The sequence below is a fragment of the Genypterus blacodes genome, unplaced genomic scaffold, assembly GCF_046128005.1.
Source record: "Genypterus blacodes isolate CSIRO-AG114 ecotype Tasmania unplaced genomic scaffold, CSIRO-AGI_Gbla_v1 ptg000040l_1, whole genome shotgun sequence".
In the NCBI taxonomy this organism is placed as follows: Eukaryota; Metazoa; Chordata; class Actinopteri; order Ophidiiformes; family Ophidiidae; genus Genypterus; species Genypterus blacodes.
The window spans coordinates 2,083,405-2,104,123 of record NW_027466853.1 but is presented as its reverse complement, the minus strand read 5'-3'; the positions used below and the strand labels follow the sequence as shown (position 1 = coordinate 2,104,123).

General features: G+C 39.7%; 1 protein-coding gene across 1 annotated transcript in view; it reads left to right on the top strand.

The window, feature by feature from the left end:
- The window catches only part of grik2 (glutamate receptor, ionotropic, kainate 2), a 190,678-nt gene that overhangs the window by 155,522 nt on the left and 14,437 nt on the right, over nt 1-20,719 (top strand). The window contains exon 15 of the mRNA XM_076148425.1: nt 6,575-6,825. Within this exon, the coding sequence (XP_076004540.1) occupies nt 6,575-6,825 (251 nt within the window). The remainder of the gene's footprint in view (nt 1-6,574; nt 6,826-20,719) is intronic.

The following is a 20,719-nucleotide window of genomic DNA, read 5'->3' as shown; positions in this document are numbered from 1 at the left end:
TGTTATTCTCACATCGTGACAATGCATTTAGGATCGCTTTGCTTTTGATTATAGCTTTGGTTTGATTCTAAATTTATCATTGCCTGTCTAAATGCAGGTTTCTAAATGGTTCTTTTATTTTTTTTTAGCTATTTGTTTTTTTAAAGCACACATTTTACATGACATTGTGCATACAATTGTAGGATATTTTGGAGATACTTTTTATACAGAAAGAAGGGGAAGAGGAGAGAGAGAGATAGAGAGAAAGAAGGAAGGTTAATTAATACTATTGTTGTTGTTAAACTTTATTCGTAGACCCTGAGGTAGAATACAAGTAGATTGAAATTGCAATGATCTCATAGGGTAAATAGAGTTTATACAGGATGATGTCAAACAGCAATGTAGGCTAGTAGAAATCGGAGAAGGTGATAAGAGAGAAACAAAAAAAACAAAGACAGGACATCCGACCCTGAAACCCAACCCAGCCCCGCATCCATACACCCCCGTCCTGGCCCGCCTGGGATGTAAAATAAAATGAAAAAGTAAAAAGGAACTGTTTGGTGTTCTGGTAATCAGTTACTGGTTTGGCATAGCCTGTAGATCTGTGAAATAAGAGAGAAATGGTTGCCATCTCTGATAGAACTTATCAGTTTGGCCCCTCATAGTGTACTTGATTTTCTTGAGTTTAAGAAAATACATTGTAATTGCAATATGAGGGGAGGGTTGAACTTGCATTCCCAATATGGTGGAAAATGTGTTGAAGTAATCGGACCAGTAGTTGTGGACCTAAATGGTTCTTTTATGGGTAAACATGCACTGAAAGCCTGTTTACAGCTCGTAAATTAACATATAGTGTTTTTTGATATATATGAATGAATAATAATAAATGGAAACTGCATGGCAGAATCTGAATCCTCCTCTTGTGAGCTTGTGTCTAACTTCTCTTCTTTCAACTGAAAGCATGAATTTCATTAAAAGAAAGACCTGTATTCATTGTGGTTGTTTAGAGATGGTACAATGGGAATAACATGTTGGTAATGTCAGTCACAAAGTCACTTACAGTTGTGGTCAAAGTGTACGTACACTCGTAAAGAACATGTGTGTCATGGCAGTTTTGAGTTTCATTATTTTATCATCATCATTTCTACAACTCTTGTTTTTCTGTGATAGTGATTGGAGCCCATACTTCTTTGTTACAAAAAACATAAATTAATTAATTTTATTATGGGTCTACTGAAAATGTGACTCTGCAGGGTCAAAAGTATACATACAGCAATGCTTATATTTGGTTACATGTCCCATGGCTAGTTTCACCTCAATTAGCCATTCACAAGCTTATGGCAAGCTTCTGGTTGAATCTTTGATCACTCCTCTTCATAGAATCGGCGTAGTTCAGGTAAATCTGTTGGCTTTCTGACGTGGACTTGTTGCTTCACACATTCCACATGTTCTGATACGATCTAAAACCTTCATTCTAGCCTGATTTGGCCATTCCTGTATGAATAGAATAACAGTTCCACTTTTGATGTGTGTTTGGGGTCATTGTCCTGTTGGAACACCCAACTGCATCCCGAGACCCAACCTTCTGGCTGATTTTAGGTTCTCCTGAAGAATTTGGAGGTAATCCTCCTTCATTATTCCATTAACTTTCTGAAAAGCACCAGTTCCATTGGCAGCAAAACAGGCCCAGAGCATAATACTACCACCCCCATGCTGGATGGTAGGCATGGTGTTCTTGGGGTTAAAGGCATCATCTTTCTCTTCGGCAAAAACCTTTTTGGTTATTGTGGCCAAACAGCTACATTTTTGTTTCATCTGATCACAGAACTTTCCCCCAGAAGGCCTTTCATTGTCCATGTAACAACCGCAAACTTCAGTCGAGTCTTAAGGTACCACTTCTGGAGCAAGCACTTCCTTCTTGCACAGCAGCCTCTCAGCCAATGCAGATGTAAAACACGCTTGACTGTGGACACTGACACCTGTGTTCCAACAGCTACTAATTCATTGCAGAACTGCTTTTTGGTGGTTCACGGTTGACCACCCTGACCAATTTCAGCAGTAGGTGATAGCTTGCGTTTTTTCCCTGATCATGGCAGGGCACACAACTGTGTCATGCACTTTATACATCCAAATAATTGTTTGCACAGTTGATATTGGGACCTGTGGCTGCTTTGAAATGGCTCCAAGTGACTTTCCTGACTTTTTTAAGTAAATTATCCGTTTTTCAGATCCGTGCTGAGCTCCTTTGACTTTCCAAGTCCATGTCAGAAAGCCAACATATTTAGCTAAACTGCACTGATTCTATGAAGAGGAGTGGTCAAAAATTTAACCAGAGGCTTGTGGATGACTACCAAAAGCGCCTAATTAAGGGTGAACCTGGCCATGGGGCATGTAACCAAATATTTGCATTGCTGTATGTATAACATTGACCCAGCAGATTCTGTAACATATTCAGTAGACCCATATTAAATTCAAGAACCAAACTTCATGAAAGTTTTTTGTGTCAAAGAAGTATGGGCTCCAATCACTCTATCACAGAAAAATAAGAGTTGAAGAAATGATTGGAAACTCAAGACTGCCATGAAATACATGTTCTTTACGAGAATATGTAAACTTTTGACCACAACTGTGACTTTGTGACTGACATTACCAACATTATATTCCCATTGTTTTTGACCACAACTGTATATACAGTATAATTAATTTTGGCAGGCATAAAATAAAATTCCTTCTCGATGAAATCAGCATTTTCAGAAAACAATGCACACATGACCTGACGACTCCACCAAATTCAGTACTCCCACCTTGTAAAAAGGTGGGTATTTTTTAAACCTATAGTCTCATCTGTGTTATATTGAATAGAATTGTATAATGACATATACACATACATACACACACATATACCAATAACCTAATAAACACAATTATGCAGACTGCTCGACTTGCAGGTAATGTGATTTTGTGTTTATTGTGAGTGACACTGCCAACATTCTATTCCCCTTGTTGCATATCTAAACTATCACAATGACTAAAAAGAGTCAATAACAAGAATTAACAGCACAAGTGATGATTATAATGAATAACAAAAAAGGCCACCTTACAGAAGTTGAAATTGGTGATCACTACACTAAATAATTTAGTCTAAATTTGAGGCATATCCACATACATAATTGAAGACCCATTTGACTGGATGATTGTGATCTTTGTCCCAGTTGCAATCAGCAGTGAGTTGAGAATAAAGGGTGTTACAGCTTAGGCTGGTCTCACAATATTGTCTATTTCTCTACATGAAAAAATATGGTTATATGTCAAAACTATCTGATGTTTCAGAGGCCTCAGATTGCTCACTTTGTGTGTGAATATGGGTTATGGCAATAGTCAAAGTGGCACACAGTTTAATGTATGACACAATTCCCATGTTCGCTCTCTCTGTGATACTGCAGCAGAGGTTTTTTTCATTTGTTCTGATCCAGGAGAGCTGGCGGAGTTTCAAGGCTGCCAGTTTCCTTGTCTAAACGAGTGATTTATCTGACACACTTTGGCTGGGGTTCCACAACGAAGCTGAAAGGAATGTATCTGCTATAGATGGCAATGAATAACAAGGACCACAGCACATCTCACATTTGCCATCACCATGGTGATAGATGCTTTTCAAACATGCTGACTGGTTGCTCTGAAATAAAGAGTTAGATAGCAAAAGTCCTTGGGTAAAGATGAAGGACAGAAGAGATGGAAAGGATGTGAATGTGACATTGTGATCGGAGCTGCATAACTGATCTCTGTTGTGAGGGTTTTTCAATCATCAAACAAAAGCCCCAGGTCAGAGGCAAGTCAGAGGGTGCAATGGTTGTGATATATGAACTATTCAAAGATGTGGGCCGGCAGACCCACCCATGTGTCCAAGATAACCAAGAGCTATCTCGCGGGTTAAACATCTGGATCTGTAGCAGCAGATCTGGAACAGAAAATCAGTTTCTTCATCAGTTACAAATGTACCTGTCTACACTTTTTACTACAGCTGTCAAAAAAATGGAGTTATGAAATGCCAAAATTAAAGTATTCAAGAACCAGTATATCGAGACAGAACAATTTAATAAAAGTACTTAGTTAGTTTCTACAACTCCAGTTGCAACCCCACTAGTGAAAATGTGTTGATCTAAATACAGTGTCAGCAGGGAGAGCTCAGTGTTTGTGATAATAGGTGATAATAGTTTCATGAAATAATTTAAGGAGAATTATACCATCCTGATTGCAGTTGTAACACAGTGTGATTGGAGGGTGGTGTCTGGAAAGATTCAAGTAGTGTTTTTTTTGTCTTCAAAGGTTTCATTCTTGAGCTTTAATCAGGGATCTCAACATGTGACCGGTTTTGATCAAGGAAGGTGCTGAAGCAGTTTACCTGTGTGAGGACAAGGCGCTGATGGTGCAGCCAAAAGAGAAGCGGTGGGGAGGCTCTGCAGCAATTTCACAAAGAAGGCCTTGTTAGAAGCCTCTCTTTATAAAAGGATTTAATTTATCAGGACAGGCTAACTGCTCACACTGAAAACATTAGCCCATGTTAACCACCCCAACCATTTTAATTAGAGAGGTGTCCAGGTAGAACGAAAGGAAATATGAGCCCCAAAGATGCCTATATTACTGCAGTATTGTTAGACCCTAGAGAACAGAGAGGGTAATATGTCAGACAGTCGTGCATGTGCATGTGCATGTGCATGTGCAATGAAATAAAGTGAAATGCAGACCGGAATGCATGGAAAATGTAAAGAAATGTGTAACAGGAATGTTGCTGTACTATTACTACAGTGTAATACATACTCAAAAATCCTCCTGTACATAAAACCACACAATTTACACCACCTACAGTATGTTCAGGCCAGGCACTATTAAATATGCAAGCAATGCTGTGTTTGGCTGAATGCATTTGCTGCAATCATGATTAAAGCACCATTCTGTTTTAAGTGGGTTTTTGATGGCTTTACATTTTCCATCCTTTTAATTTTTATTAGCTCTGCTTAGGAGTGGAGGTTATCTGATCGCCTCTGTTATTCTTCCTCTTTGTTTGTCTATGAACATCTCAAATGGCTGGAACAGCATGAAATGTGATATCTTCATTCCTGCTCCACAGAAAATAAACCGATTAATATTTAATTTCTTAACGTGATACACTGGAAAACCTTTGACATTTGCATAAAACAGTGATGGATTGCAAAGGATAAGCCGAATAGCCACCAAGGACTATCAAAGAAGTAAACAAACTGTTGTTTTGTGTTGTATCTGCTGGGAAAAAAACACCTCCCAATGGGGAAATCAATTGATTAAGTTGAGAGGAAATTAATCAGCTGGAATGGAATTGAAGGCAGATTTAAATTTTAAATGATCAATGGTGAATGATGGAAAGAAAATTGATTAATTAATTAATTGGAAATTGCCTGAATGCGGAAATTATCAAGCAGTCAATTTCCTATTAATCAGAGCTAAGTGACACCTACTCTTCAGATCGTCTCTACAGGTATTTTGTGCAATTGATCTCAAACCCTTTATTGCTGTAATGTTGTCCTTCTATGACCACAGTGCAGCTGGTGTGAAGATCAGGTGGTCTCGGTCTCTCTCTCTCAATTGACCAAGGGGGGATGATTCCTGCTAGTGATTGTTGCGGGTAAAACCAGATGATTCAGTGGAATTTCACGAATTTCATCTAGGGTCCAGAGTTGGTTGATAGAGCGTTGTTGGGAAACCCTGTGGCATGATACCTTAGCAGCAGGCAGTTTGAGATCTCAGATGGTCTGAGTTACAGGGAATTCAATTATTTGACATAAAAATGAATAGTTTCACCATCCAGATCAAAATGAAAAGTATGGTGCGTAGCTTGGCAAAGAAACACAAGTAATGAAATGTATAAATTAACTTTCTCAATATTGAAATATATAATAATGACTATTGGATGACTTTCGATAAAACAGGCCAGTTCCTCCTTTTTTAGGATTAAAGTTAGTTTTGGTCACTATGTGACCTATCTGTATATATATACACATATCTGTACAATTAGTACTTTCTTTATACCAGTCTGAAGTTTTTTATGGTACATGTTTGGTAGCCTGACAAGATTGGAAATCTATATGAACAATCTGACAGGTCCTCATAAGGCTCCTACTGATTGGCAAAATAGTCAGCATTCATGTTCAAATCTTCAATCATAAATTCAAAATATTGGTTGAGCGCTCTCGTGACCAAAGACAGCCTATGGTGAAATTCTGATGTCAGAATTTTAGGTGTTATAAAAATATGGTGTGTCTACTAAAGCAGTGCAGATAGGTGAGAAGTTGATGCGTTTCTGCCTGCAAAGTTTTTTCCTGTTTGTGTAGTACCATGTTTCATCAGGCATTCATCACACAATCTGACATGCAACAAACTAACATTTTCTTATACCATCTCACACAGTGTGACATGCAATCAACTTTTAAGATCGTTATCTTGCAGTTTGCAGGAGGCTCTAGTCAGTATTCGATAAATGCAACAATTTATCTCCCTCAGTCTCAGATAAAAATCAGCCATGGTGGTTGCTCATGCTAACCTTGTGTGTCTTTTGGTCCTTCAGGCTCTCCATACAGAGATAAGATCACTATTGCCATCCTGCAGCTTCAGGAAGAAGGGAAGCTGCACATGATGAAGGAGAAGTGGTGGAGGGGAAACGGGTGTCCAGAGGAGGAGAGTAAGGAGGCCAGCGCCCTTGGGGTGCAGAATATTGGTGGGATCTTCATTGTACTGGCTGCCGGACTTGTCCTCTCAGTGTTTGTGGCTGTGGGAGAGTTTCTCTACAAATCCAAACAGAATGCTCAACTTCAAAAGGCAAGAAACAGTTTTCCTTTGAAACAACACACTTGCATAGAATGAAAGCAGAATTTCTGACCAATATCACATGCCTTATGAAAGTCAAAGTCTCTAAAAGAAAAACAAAAAACAAACTGCTGCATATAATACTATAATTTTAAATATAGAATTCCAAAGACAATCAGCTGCTAATTAGCAGAAAATTTAACTAATGATAGTGTCATATATGATACAATAACATGAGGGTTGGTTTTTTTGCATTTATTCACTTAGGCCCAATGGCGTCAACGAGATATGAAACGTGAGGAATTCTGCTGTCACCATGGATCCAAGCTAGACTTTAACCACCATCTCAAATGACTTCCAGATAAAGTCCAGACATTTTTCTGCTTTAATCTCACATAACACTAATATATCACAAAATTGTTGAATTGTTGTTTTTTCCAACACACAGGAAACCAGCATTTGTGTTTGGAGTGCTGGCAGTGGTGCATGATCACGAGTGTGACAACATGCTTTGTTGCATGACCCCACATCTTCACTAACATCGTCCTCCTCCCTGCTGTCCATTATCACTCTGCAAACTGCCATTCTGCTCATGCTTCAGCGGTTCTCCCTGTTTGTACCTGTTACATGTCACATTTCCACACAATGAAATGACACAATATAAATCTGTACAAATGTTCTTTGAATGGAGCTTCCCAGCAAACATTTTGACAGTAAACAGCTACTGATGTGACGGCCTGCAAATACCGGTAACCTATGGAAATATGTAGAACCAAAAAACAATTTCATATTATTTACACAGACAAGACACAAACAAGGGACAATTTTAATTTAATTTTGAGTTCATTACTCACTACAAAAAATTCACCTAAAATTCTCTATGGGTGATGTGGCCAGGCATATTCCACGCAATTGATTCTGCAATTGTTTTTGGGGAAAGTGTGCTGAAGGTAAAAACCACAAATAATAGAACTATTACTGTGGTTCTTATTGGGTTAATTGAACCCTGTGCTACGTCAAATCTTGTGCTGTAATTTTTCCAAACTGAACGGCACTTTCGTAATTCTTTCCTGAAAGACGCAAGGATCTTAAAAAGCAGCAGTGCATTCATGTAAACTCGCTGTGCTTGTTTACATAATCAGTGTTAATAAATACCCCGGTAAATTGAAAAATGCAGCTGCACAGAAATGTGTGTCCTGGATGGTAATTTGCGTCATGCTTAGTAAATCTGGCCCCAAGTGTTTCTCTCACACACCCACACACACCCATCCCATACCATGCGTCAGGACTCACTGGATAGATGCAGCTATGGCCCAAAGCAACAACAGATTCACTGACCCTCTCACAACTGAACCCCTCCCTGTCTCTCCCTGGTCAACAATTAGGGGTCAACCTCCCCCCCATGCAGCCGTGTGAAAGTGTGCGTCCGGGATGCCACAGTACAATTTGTATCGATTAATGGCAAAAAGGCTCTCACATTGTTGTTTATTTTGTGAACAAATTGGTCTTTCCCTTGTAGCTTTACGTTCAGCTCATTCATTCAAAAGCAAAATCCCAAAGCCAATCTTTGTTGCTCAGCGCAGGAAAATCATCAGCTTTCCCGATTGACTTAAAAAATTAGCTTATCTCCCCTTTCAGCTCCTACACGCATAGACATAACGTAAACAGTGGACATTTGAGTGGTAAATCAGGTCCTGGTGATCAGCATCAGTTTCCTCAAGGAACTTATTAAACTGACGATGCTGTTGACGAACTTGACGACTGGCTTCACTACATGGTCAAGCTGCAATACCGACATGCACCGCAGCAGGAGAATGAACGTCCAGATAACATTGTTGCTCCATGTGATTTTTTATCCTCTGTTTTCAGGTTTGATTGCATGTTTTTACTGAGACTCGTCGGCCTGGTTGTTGTTTTTGATCTGCACCACTACACGTGCTAGTTTAGCGTTATGTTCACATTTTCCTGTTCGGCTCCCAGACGGCGTAGTTTGCCCACCCCTGAGCTATTGCTGAGGCATTCTGTACTCCCCTCTTAGAGAATGTAGGTATGGTTCTTAAATATGTAGCATGCTGATTTTGTTTGACTTTTACCTAAAGCCACACCACAACAGTGCACTTTCCAATGCAATTTGTTTCTGTACTTTTACGGATTTCCAACACTGGAGCAGGCTGCCATATCAGTTTCATTGTTAAAAAGTGCTTGCTGGGAAAATCTGTGTATTAGTAATCTGAGAATGTCAAACGTATGTACTGTTTATATATATATACATATACAGTATACTACATATATGTACATATAGGATTAATTCAACAAGTCATGTGTGCTGCTCTTTCAGAAGCTGCAAAATTATCAATTTTCAAAAGCTACACCACAGGGAGATCTATAGTAAGAAAGGCTGCTTCATGACAACATACTCTGCCTTGTTCAGGTTATTCGTCCAGTTTTCAAATACCCCTTTCCATTCCTTTAAAAACCTTCTGTTCTAATTAAATGCTTTGCACTCTTGTTTCATACACAAATGCCACTATTGACCACTACTGTCCTGTTATTTGCACATCAAAGCATACAACATACATACAACACATAAAGTCAATGTCATTGGTGACTTACCTTCAAATAATACCGAAGTACAGTCCTTGATAGTGTATATGTGTTTGGTTACTTTCCACCATTGCAAGTAATGTGGACTTTTAAGACATGCAACTCTATAATTCTACAATGCAATACAATACAACTCCTATCCAATGTAAACAATAAAGAAAAAAATACTCAATTGCTCCTTTAAGATAGAATGTCCCACTGTCTCCATTCAGTGGAACTCGTGTTCTGCATCCAGATACATAATTCAGATAATGTCAATGAAAGGTGTGAACAAAGGCAAAAGACACTGATCAGAATGCAATCTGACCAGCTAGACCACATATAGGTGTCATCTGACTGGAATTGTAGTTGGGTCTCAGGGTCTGTCCCAATAGCCTACAAAGTCAGCTGCTTGCGTAGACAGGGTAGTCAGCTTCCTAAGCAGTCTGCATTATGCTGTCTACTTAGGCAGCTTATTGGGACACCCTACATTGCTACAGATATGTCACAAATTGTAAACCACAACTTTTTAGACTGAGATTTATGGCTGAGGTTTTCTTTAATTGCCATTTCTACTTATATTTTTTACCATCTTCATCCCTACATTGGGAAATGTGCTGTAAGGAAAACCATTTAGGTGGATTTAAATAGACTTAAATTAATTTGACCTCTTTACATTACTAACCTATTAATAACCCAGTACAACATAGAATGCACTTATAAAAAATATATCCAAAATCGATTACTGTAACTGACTTATTTTCCCTTACAAGACGCTGGGAATTCCATTATAATGTAAAATAATTATTATGAAATCATGAAGAAGAACCACTGATGTTCACCTCAGTCTCACCTCAAGTACAAAGTTTTACCCCAGATATAATAATTATAACTTGATGTGTATATAGCGCCTTCAAAAACATTGTTTACATTGTGTAAATGGGGCCAGCTCTGCATTGGAATGACCCTCATCATTTAAAAAGCACTATGTGTACATCCTGTATAGTCAGTCTTATATGATAACTGGTATTCTCTGAGCGAAGACAGATTTATATACAGTATACTGTTACAAATTATCCCTAAATTATAACTCTTCAAGACACAACGGCCACACTAGCCAGACCTACAGTGCCTTAACCATCTGTCTTAGCATGGGGGTGCAGATTGAGTTTATTGGAACATTTCTTTGAGTGGTTTCAAGGTAGTAGACTGTATCTTCACTCAAAGAAGACTGGTTATCAGATGACCAGGATGTTTTCTACTGTACCAAGACTATTTGTCCACACATTATAGTATATATTCCATATGTGTGCAAAACACACTGTGACCAGACAGTTTCAAGCTTTGCAGTTCTCCAAAAGGTGAACGGCCTTGCAGTTGCAAAGGTAATTGCTGTTAGGCAAATGACCACTCGATCACTGTAAAGATGACTGAGGGAGACAGATGGTGTCAACTAGGCCATAACAACACTAGAGGGGCAAACAAGATGAATTCTATCCATGTGGTGCCCAAATTCCCTCAATGAGGACTGATTGCTTTGCTGCTGTGTAGTTCTAGAGCAGGAAAATCTCTCACCACAAAGCCCAAGAGGCATACCAAAAGCTGAATGTGCCTGAACATTCTGGTGTGGGCACATCTCAGCAGTTGCATACTACTTGAATCACTACGAGGCAGGCTTGATTATGAGTCTTATCAATGTAGTTGATCTTCATAATGTAAAGTAACTGGTCGGTAACAGATATGGTAAAATAGGAGAGATGCAATTGTCAGTCCCATTACTGGATTTGGTCAAAGGATGATCTTCAGAGGCCCCAACTTACTGGGGTCAAAGGCACGATCTTTGCTCTATTGAATTAGGGAATAGGCATTAATATATATAAGTCAAAGTTATATTGTGTGCTGATGAAATTGGGCCATATTCATAAAAGATACATACACTAAATCCCCACCACAACAATATCGGTTCATTAAATTAAAATCACTGAGGCTCATTAGTGCACAAGAATGCCATCACCGTTGTGTTATTTTATCAAATAAGTGATCAACTGCAAACCACAGTTGATCACAATAAACATGTTATTAAGCAATGCAGCGGGGAATAATAAAGCACCGTTTGTTGAACTGAAGAAACAGCAAAACAAAGAAAAATGTTTTGAAAAACAATTGCAGAATGTGTCATTGGGGTTTTGTGCTTAAAACTAAAAAAGTGGTAACATGAAAGACAAACTAAGGTAAAAGGTGTACAGGCACTACTAGGGGTCCCATTGCACTTGGATTCAGAAATGAAAAATTAAAGCAGGTGTAATTTTGTATGTGGTATGCTTTTATGAATTGTTTTCGAAATGTGAACATGAAAACAAGTGTGTTGCGTGGAGAGCAATGGAAGAGCCACATTTCTCAAAAACAGAAACAGTCGGTAGAACGGCTGGTTAAAAATACTTTTATGAATATGGCCAGTTGTGTTTCAGACTCCCATAAGGGCCAGATTACAACTCTTCCTGCAAGAATTGTTTGAGGTTTTAAATTCTGGATGCAGGAACATCGATTGAAGGTGGATGGGCCTTAAGAATTCCAAAAGGGAGGGCATAGAACATACATATCCCTACCTGGGATCCAGTCTAAGGAAATGCTCTCTTATTATTATCCCAGATCAGGATCAAAAAGTATGCATACTTCAGGTTCAGGTTATATTGAAAACATGCCTACGCTAGATTCAGCATGGGCAAGAACTCCTCCTGGATAGGTTAGTATTACCACAAGAGCAATACGTTGTGTGGGGCCTTAAGGATGCAAGGTTCAGTGGTGGCACTCTGGGATTCTGCCATAGAGGGAGGGTGCCTATAGACAGAAGCTCAACCTTAACGTGGGTAAGTGGATTACAGCTCCCTTTTTCTCTTACAAACTCTGCCGTTGTGAAGTGGGACTCAAACAACAACACGCTATGGTGTTTTATAATGTTTGACAGGCATGGCTTCAATAATTATCTGCACACTCCGACAGGGGGGTTAGTATTCGGCATTTACAGAATATTTACCGTTGTGGAGAGATAGTCATGATATGAAGTAGAACACATGGTCCAATCAAGATAATCAAGCAAGCATGTGAAAATTAACCATCGATGTAATTCTTTGAATCATCATGCTTTTTCAACGGTTCTTTGTTAAATTGAATATCAGCAAATTTTACAATATGGGTTTGTTTTCAAACCATGTTGCTTTAAGTGTCAATTTGAAAAATGGCCAAATCTTTGTTTTGTTTCATATGCTTGACATCGCTCATCCAGCAATTTGCATTTTATAATTACATCTGTTCTGTAATATTAGAAAAGAGCAAAAATAGCTGCTTGTCATTTATATGATGGGATGAGCCATACAATCTCGTATTCAATACAATGACAATGTTAATAGTGTTTTTTAAAGTTAAATACTGGCATTGATTACACAAGTGTGTGTTTAGATTTCTGCATTTACTTAACTCGGACAGAAACCAGTTAAGAGCATTGTCAGATGAACTGTACACATGTACACACAATTTTATTGAAATATAAATAAATATTTCATAAATTAACTGAACTATTTCTTGCTGTAGGCTTGTCATTTTGATTACTCCACAAAGACTATAAGATTGTTGTTTTTTGTAATGTTTCCCCTTTTAGGTCTTATGTTAACGTGCATTCTCTCTGTACAATTACCATGATTCCAGCATTGTGTTTTTTCAACTTAAAGGATTCAGTTCAGAAGATTTATATCAATTCAATCTCATTTCAACTTTATTATGAAGTCTGGAAATTTTCGTAATTGCTCCCACTCCTTCTAACAATGTGAAAAATTACAAATTACAAACGTAACTGTTGCAAAGATAATGAGCTATTTTACAAACTATATTAATTCAGTAAAATTTGCAAAGATTTGAGCAATCCTTGCACATATCGTTTGACCTTTGAACCCAGCCAGCTGGAGCCCCAGCAGAAAATGGTTAGTCTTTGGATGTTACACTGTATGTAAGGCTGCATTCAGAGATTCAGGGAATAATGTTTACAAACAATCCTTGGTTGGATTTGTGTTTACACAGGAAAATTTACCAGTGGTCCAAAATTTGGAAAAAAAAGAAAAGAAAGTAAAATATATAAAATAAAAAAGTCATGCGCATGCAAACTGTTTTGTGATTGGTCAGATTTGACCAAAAAGTGACCCCCTTACCTGGAAAATGTTTCCTTCTTGGCTTGGACAAACTCACAAACACAATGTGTGTAATTGCTTTGCTTGCTATTGTCGTTGATTAACACCGTCTTGTCGACGTACACGTAAACATTCAATTTCTGCAAGCATAGGAAAAGATGCGCTCTGGTGGAGGCAAACAACCAAATATTCACAAACAGTTTCTCTTCTGAAGATGCATCAGGTAAGCTTGGTTAGATATTTATAATATTTCTGAGGCCATACACATTATCCACAAACAATTTGATAGAATAAACAGTGACTGCATCTGTATATTGAGTCGGTTGCTTTCTCACTGCGTGTGGAGCGATTGCAAGGGGGCTGGTTGATTTGGTCCGGAACTGAGTGCAGTTGCGTTGTTCAGACATGCCCAAACAAACCTAGCCTAAAAGACAAATGCCGCTCATAAACAAGTTGAAGCCTAATTCAAACTCAGACGGATGAATGTGCAAGATCAGAGCTTTGTGTTATGCTGAGTTCTACACTGTGATGCTTCTCTTAACTTGTTTTACTATTATGCTGCGTGTTCTCAAGAGTGGCAGGGTTAAAATCACTTGTTGTGGTGTTGGTGCACAGTCTTGAAATCAGAAATGTATCTTATAGAAATAAGTGCTACGGACAGCATACAGCCACTTGTGTTCCGTAGTAGAGCAGTATATTTTACGGATGGATGGAAGAACTTTTGGTGCCAGAAGTTGGTGAGTTTTGTGTATTTTCCATTTTCGTCAATGTTGCCATTTCACTTTGTACAAAAACAAAACTGTGAGTGTATATAGTGTACTTTAGTTTCTGAAATTAAGTGAAGTTTCCAAGTTCTGTACTGTGAAAAGCACAAATCGCTCTGACTGATGCCTATCCAGTTATCATTGACTGACTACTGTAATGAGTATATAGTTTGGGATAACAAGGATAACATCTACATATGAATGAAGTGAACTGAAGCGTGCTCACAATGAGTCCAGTATGTATATTTAAAGTGTAAAACGGTGTAAAACAGAAACAAACTATCACATGTTTGTTGCTGCATTCAATGAATGGAGGGGGCATCAGAGGCCCATGTCTGGCACTTACAGGGAGGGAGCTGTGAACCTCAAAATTTGCTACTGCAAATGACTCCCGCAGCCTTTTGGGTCACTCTTTTGTCCCCAAAATGTTCAATGAATTTTAAGTCATTGTAGACTAGACTACCATGAAATGCAAGGCGTGTGACAGGTCATATACTTGAAATATGTTAAAAGTGTAAAACTGTCAATCGCTACACATCAGGCAAGAAAAATTGATTGATTGCTGCCACTTGCTGATGTTAGGTCAAGGTCACATTTATGGTCAGATAGCTTGCGGTACACCATGAAAGTTTCTCAAGTGATAATGGTGTATAACATCGTATTGATCAACAAAACTGCAACTCCACACACGTGCACACACAAAGCAATACCCGTCTGAAGCATTGATTCTGATGTAATATTTTACAAACAAAGGAATTACCTTACACATTTGGAGGGAAAGCAGGTTAAGCCACAGGTTAAGTGCTTGTTTATCGTACATACAGTAGCAGTGGAGTAGAAGACCATTTCAATTGCACAACTAGGCCCATCAGACATTGAAAAAGTCGGTAATATTTATTATATTTCGTTTCTCCAGTGATATTTGCTCCAAGCTGGTTTGAAGTGACAACATTCTTTGTCTTTTCTTTCCTAATTTCTCTGTTTCCAGCCTTGTGCACCTGAGGGACCTTTTCATTATGAGAAAACACAATGTGCAAATGGATATCTGCATCTTGACATCTGTCCATCAGTCAGTCAAGACACACAGGGCTTCATCCTTCTGCTATAATGTTGTTGGTTACAGGTAAAATGATGTTAAATCTGTCGGGGAGAGATGAAAGCATGGGTCATCGGTGATGCAGTATACCTCCTCTTTTGTTTGAGAGAGAGAGAGAGAGAGAGAGAGAGAGAGTGTTAAGAAAATTGTTCTCTTCAGGCACGGAGACTTCAGAACACCTTCGTTGAGAATAAGACTTGCTGCAAGGAGACAAGTCAGTTACAATGATACAGTGATCAATGCAGTCTGAGTTGACTGAGCCTTCGACAGCTCAAGTAGTAGTATTTATACACCAGGTGGACTCCCCTGCGCGTGCCAGCACATTGTCTTGCAACATGTTTACTGGCAATTCAGCAGAGCATTGTTCCTGTCATTCACAGTATTGATCAGTTTGTCTATATCAACAAGAAACATCTGGGTGCAGTTTAGCTGAGTCAGTAATAAGATTGTGTCCAGTCAGACAGCTAGCATCCTTTTCACTCGCTCAGCATGCTCTTCATCTCACAGTATAACAACAACAAGCATATTTCTAACATTTCCCTCCTGTTTATACTGAATGGGATAAGAGCATTGTAATAAAAATATCATCTTACTTCCTGAAAGATAAATCATATCATATATGTACATGGTTTTGTGACAACCGTATTTGTACATCATCTGTTTCACCAATCAGGTCATCGTTGTTTAACTCTTGGTGAGATTTTCATTAAACAAGTCATTGTCAGATTTCACTCAATGGTGTTGTCTCAACATCTACTCTCAGCATCACTCATGATGACCTTGTCTAGATCATCTTAACCCTTGTCCTGGATCTGCTCATACATGGTTTTCGTCATGGCAGTGTCTATGAGTTTCTGTAGGAGGCCCAGTATGCACGGAATGCAGCAACACCCACAGGTTGCCAGAACGGTGATGCCAAAGGCGATGGAGATCAGCATGGAAGTGATGAGTCCGCTCCATGTCCCGAATCACCACTCCAGCATCTGACTGAAGTGGTCATCGATTCCTGAATTCTCTGAAAGCTCCCCCGAGATTGATGTCAGTCCCTGCAGGGCCCCGGTGATACTGCCATCTGGGGAAGTGTTATTAGGGATAAAGGTGCAACAGAGGTCCAAACATTTTGCACACGCCTCCTTCTTTGGCTAATAACATTTCCAGTGCCATTCTGTTTTTCCAGGCCATAAGCGATGTCAGGACTAACTGTTCGGAGACGCCTTTGACAACATCCCGGGCATAATTGTCGAACCACTGTTGGTTATAATAGAGATATTAAATCCAATCAACATTTTTGTTTATCGTTGCCCACCAGAAGAAGAAAGATTCAAATCCCGCACAATCCTGGCAGTCTGAAGGGGTGCCAGGGTCTGTGTCTTCTGATTTTCTTTGTCAGGTTGTTTTTACACCCTAATATCCTGTCCAGCCGTTGGTTTCTTCAATGGTTTTGAGACGAGTTCCCACTATGAGGGAGACCCCCCTTTGTAGCCAGACTTTCAGGAAGAGTGGTGTGTTTAATCTTTCCCTAGTGCATTAGGGGAAGATACTCCCGTGTCCATCTTTTCCAGAAGAGGTCTGATAGGTACTGAATCTTCTTCTAGCGTAGCCATCCAGCTTGGAAAAGTGCCCAGGTGGGAGAATGGGTTTTCCTTTCAAGAGCAGAAGGTGATTCGGAGTTAGGGGTTCAGGATCTTTAGAGTCTCCAGTTGCACATATTTCCTTTAAGTTCAGAACCAGGCTAATGGCTTGGCTTTCATCCGGAACTGATTTAAGACAATCATCTACATAAAAATTGTGACGAATAGTGTTCAGTGCTGAGCAATCAGCTTTTCCTTCGTTATCCTCAGCCGTCTGCTTGAGGGCAAAATTTGCGCAGCTGGGAGATGAAACTGCACCGAATAGATGCACAGTCATTCGGAATTCTCTCAGTGCTTGAGTAGTGTCACCACCTGGCCACCACAAGAACCTCAGGAAGTCCACATCCGTTTCAGGAATCTTCACTTGGTGGAACATTCCTTCTATGTCCCCCATCACAGCTACTGGCTCCTGTCTGAACTTCAGAAGTACACCTAGCAAGGTGTTCGTAAGGTCTGGGACCTGTAATAGCTCTGTGTTCAAAGAGGTACCTCCGTAGGCCGAAGTACAGTCGAAGACCACCCAGATTGTCTTTTTGAGTTTGTGGTACACTCCGTGGGGGGGAATGTACCAGAATCTTCCATCAGTCCGGTGGAGCTGTTCTTCGGGTACCATCTCTGCATGTCCTTTCGCTAAGACATCGTTCATAAAACACATGTAATCATTCTTAAAATCCTCATCCTTCTCAAGTCTTTTCTTAAGGCTATATGCTCTTTGTTCAGCCATTTGCCTATTATTTGGCATACGAAGCTCGGCCTTATGGAAAGGAAGTCAGATTTCATAATGACCATCTTTTTTCTTTAAGGATTCTTTCATGATTTGCAAAAATCTTTTATCCTCAAACGAATGTTCGGCTTTCTCCTCGTAGGTCAATTCTGGAAAGTCTTGGTTGTATTGTTGGATCAGAAGATCCTCCAAGCGAGCCACTGATATTCTATTTGTTGTTACCTGTTGTCGTCCATATTTGTCCACATGTGAGCTGATTCCCAGTGGACCATTTACTATCCATCCCAGATGTGTCAGAACAGCATATGGTCCATTGTCTTGGCTGTTGATTACCTTGAGTGGTTCCATAGCTTTGGGGATGTTTACACCAATCAACAGACTAACATCAGCTTTAATGGAGTTCAACTTAACCTCATTTAGGTAAGGCCATTGCTTAAGATCTTCTTCTCTCGGAATGTTTTGATCACTTACAGGAAAAGCTTGCCGTGTAAAAACCTCTGGAAGTTCTATGAATTCATTGCCATCCAGGCTGCTTACTTCCAGTCCACATAATTTGAAGGTTTTCACAGGTTTTTCGTAACACATGGTTTGAAGCAGAATTTCTGTTTTCCTCCCACTGACAGACAGTTCTTCCATTAGTTTTTCTGTACAGAAGGTAGCGGAACTCCCGGGATCCAGGAATGCATAGGTTTGTATTGAATGACTACCCTTGGTTGCCTTCACTCTCACAGGTACAATTGACAGTTTATGGTTTGTTTGGTCGGTCGGTGGCAGGGTAACCGTGACAGAGTTGGCTTGAACGGCTGTACCGTAGCTGGTATTGTTCGTGGCTACTGCAGGTGCTTTAGTATCTGGGGCGCTATCTGGTGGCCAGTTTTCAAAGTGCAAGAGCGTAGGGTGTTTCTTATCGCATGAGCGGCATGTCAGGCGTTTCTTACATGTTTTGCTGAGATGTCCTTTTATCAAACAGGCAAAAAAAAATCCATATTTCTTTAGAAATTCAACTTTCTCTTTGTGTGGGAGTTTTGACATTGTTACACATCTTTCCATTGCATGCTCCCTTTTACAGTAAATACAGGGCTTGGCAGATTTCCCATAGGGCAAGTTCACTGTAGGTGCTCTCACTTTTGCTTCTCTGCGAACGTCTTGAATGTCGCCAAAGACCGGGTCCTGCATTATTTTGGATTGTTTTTCCACAAATCTGACGCGATCATTGAATTTCGGCCTCTGTTGTGTCTGTTCCATAATGTCACATACCACTGTTCTCCATCTCCCTCTGAATTTATATGGAAGTTTAGAGACAATTTGTTTCATATTAGATGGAGAGTCAAGTTCTGACATGTATTGAAAGTTTTGGGCAGAATTACAGCAACTTCTTAAATATATTGCATAACTGTGAAGTGCCTTTCCATCATCTGGTCTTATTACACTCCAATTTAAGGCCTTCTCCATATAGGCGGTTGTGATTTTATATTCATTGCCAAAGTTTCGCTTGAGTAGACGCTTTGCTGCAGCATACCCAGTCGCAGCGTCCATGTGAAAACAGCCTCTGACAAGTTCTTTTGGCTGTCCAACTGTATATTGTTCCAGAAAGTACAGTCGGTCTTCATTACTGTCAGTCTTATCCTCTATGTTGCGTTTGATTGCTTGCATGAATAACTGGAAGTCCAGAGGGTCACCATTGAACACAGGAACTTCCTTCTTTGGAAGGGATGTTTGGGCTACAACAGATAAAAGCAGATTTGCCACGTCTGAATTATCTAGGGGTTCCAGTGGTTCTCTTCCCGGAGTAGATTGTGCTCTTCTTGGTTGAGTCAGAGTAATTCCAGTGCCTTGGCTTGTTATGTTGGGCCCAGTTGTTGCAGCAGTGGTTGTTTGTGGAGCCGCCGTTGATTTTTTATGTAGGCCTACAAACATAGCCTTCTGTAGGGGTGTTTTCGGTATTGCTCCCAGATCCACAAATTCCGGCAGAGATATCAGTGTAGCTCTGCTGCTTTCCACTGATTTGGAAATTGGTTCCTCCTTTCTGTGTAATTCCTCCTTATATCTCTCCAGGTAAGTGTTCATGCCGTCCTCAGGTCTGAAATCCGTTCTTGCTGTTGGATTAGTTGGGTCGATTCCTTCTAGGGCCTGTAGTTTGGCATTTGTGACAGCAAGATCCTCTCTTAATTGTAATGCTTCCATTTTAGCTTGTAATTTTACCTTTTCCATTTCCATTTCGTGTTTCTCTCTCAATGATGTAGCTCTGGCCAGTAAACCAGCTTTATCCACAGCAATTTTAAATCGTGCTGAATGGGCTGATGATGCCTTTGAACTAATCTTAGAAACAACTGACACACTATCATGCACATCAACAAGTGATTGTGGGTCTTGCTGACGTTTTAACCACATCTCAGTTTGACAAATAAAGTCAGCAAACTTTGCAATCTTCGGTTCATACCAGTCCACATTTTCATTTTCTTTCGCATCATCAGATAAAAGCATTTGAACTGATTTATGAGATGTTTTAAATGTCTTTAATATTTTGTCAAACTCTTCCAATTGTGCTTTCACAGCGACAGCATCTCCTCTACCAAATCTTATCAAGTCATTATTAATTTCATTCATTTTTCGCGTGCAATGCCCAAGTTTGCCGCGTCGAGATGCGCTGAGCTCTTTAATACCAAGTTTGCTTTGATCGGCCTCATCCGGGTCTGAGCGTTTGGCCTCCTTTTGAGGGTATTCAAGTTGCTTCTCAGACATGATCCCAGTTATTTCGCCTTGTCCCAACAAACAATTATTCCTTCCTATACATATGTCGCATCAACAAACAAACAAACAGCGTCTTCAGCCCACCACCTGGCTTTATTATTGCCGTCCGTTCATTCAATCAGTGTTGCGCTCACAATGTATGAATCCGCGGGTCGTAACCATCATCGGATTTATTGTAG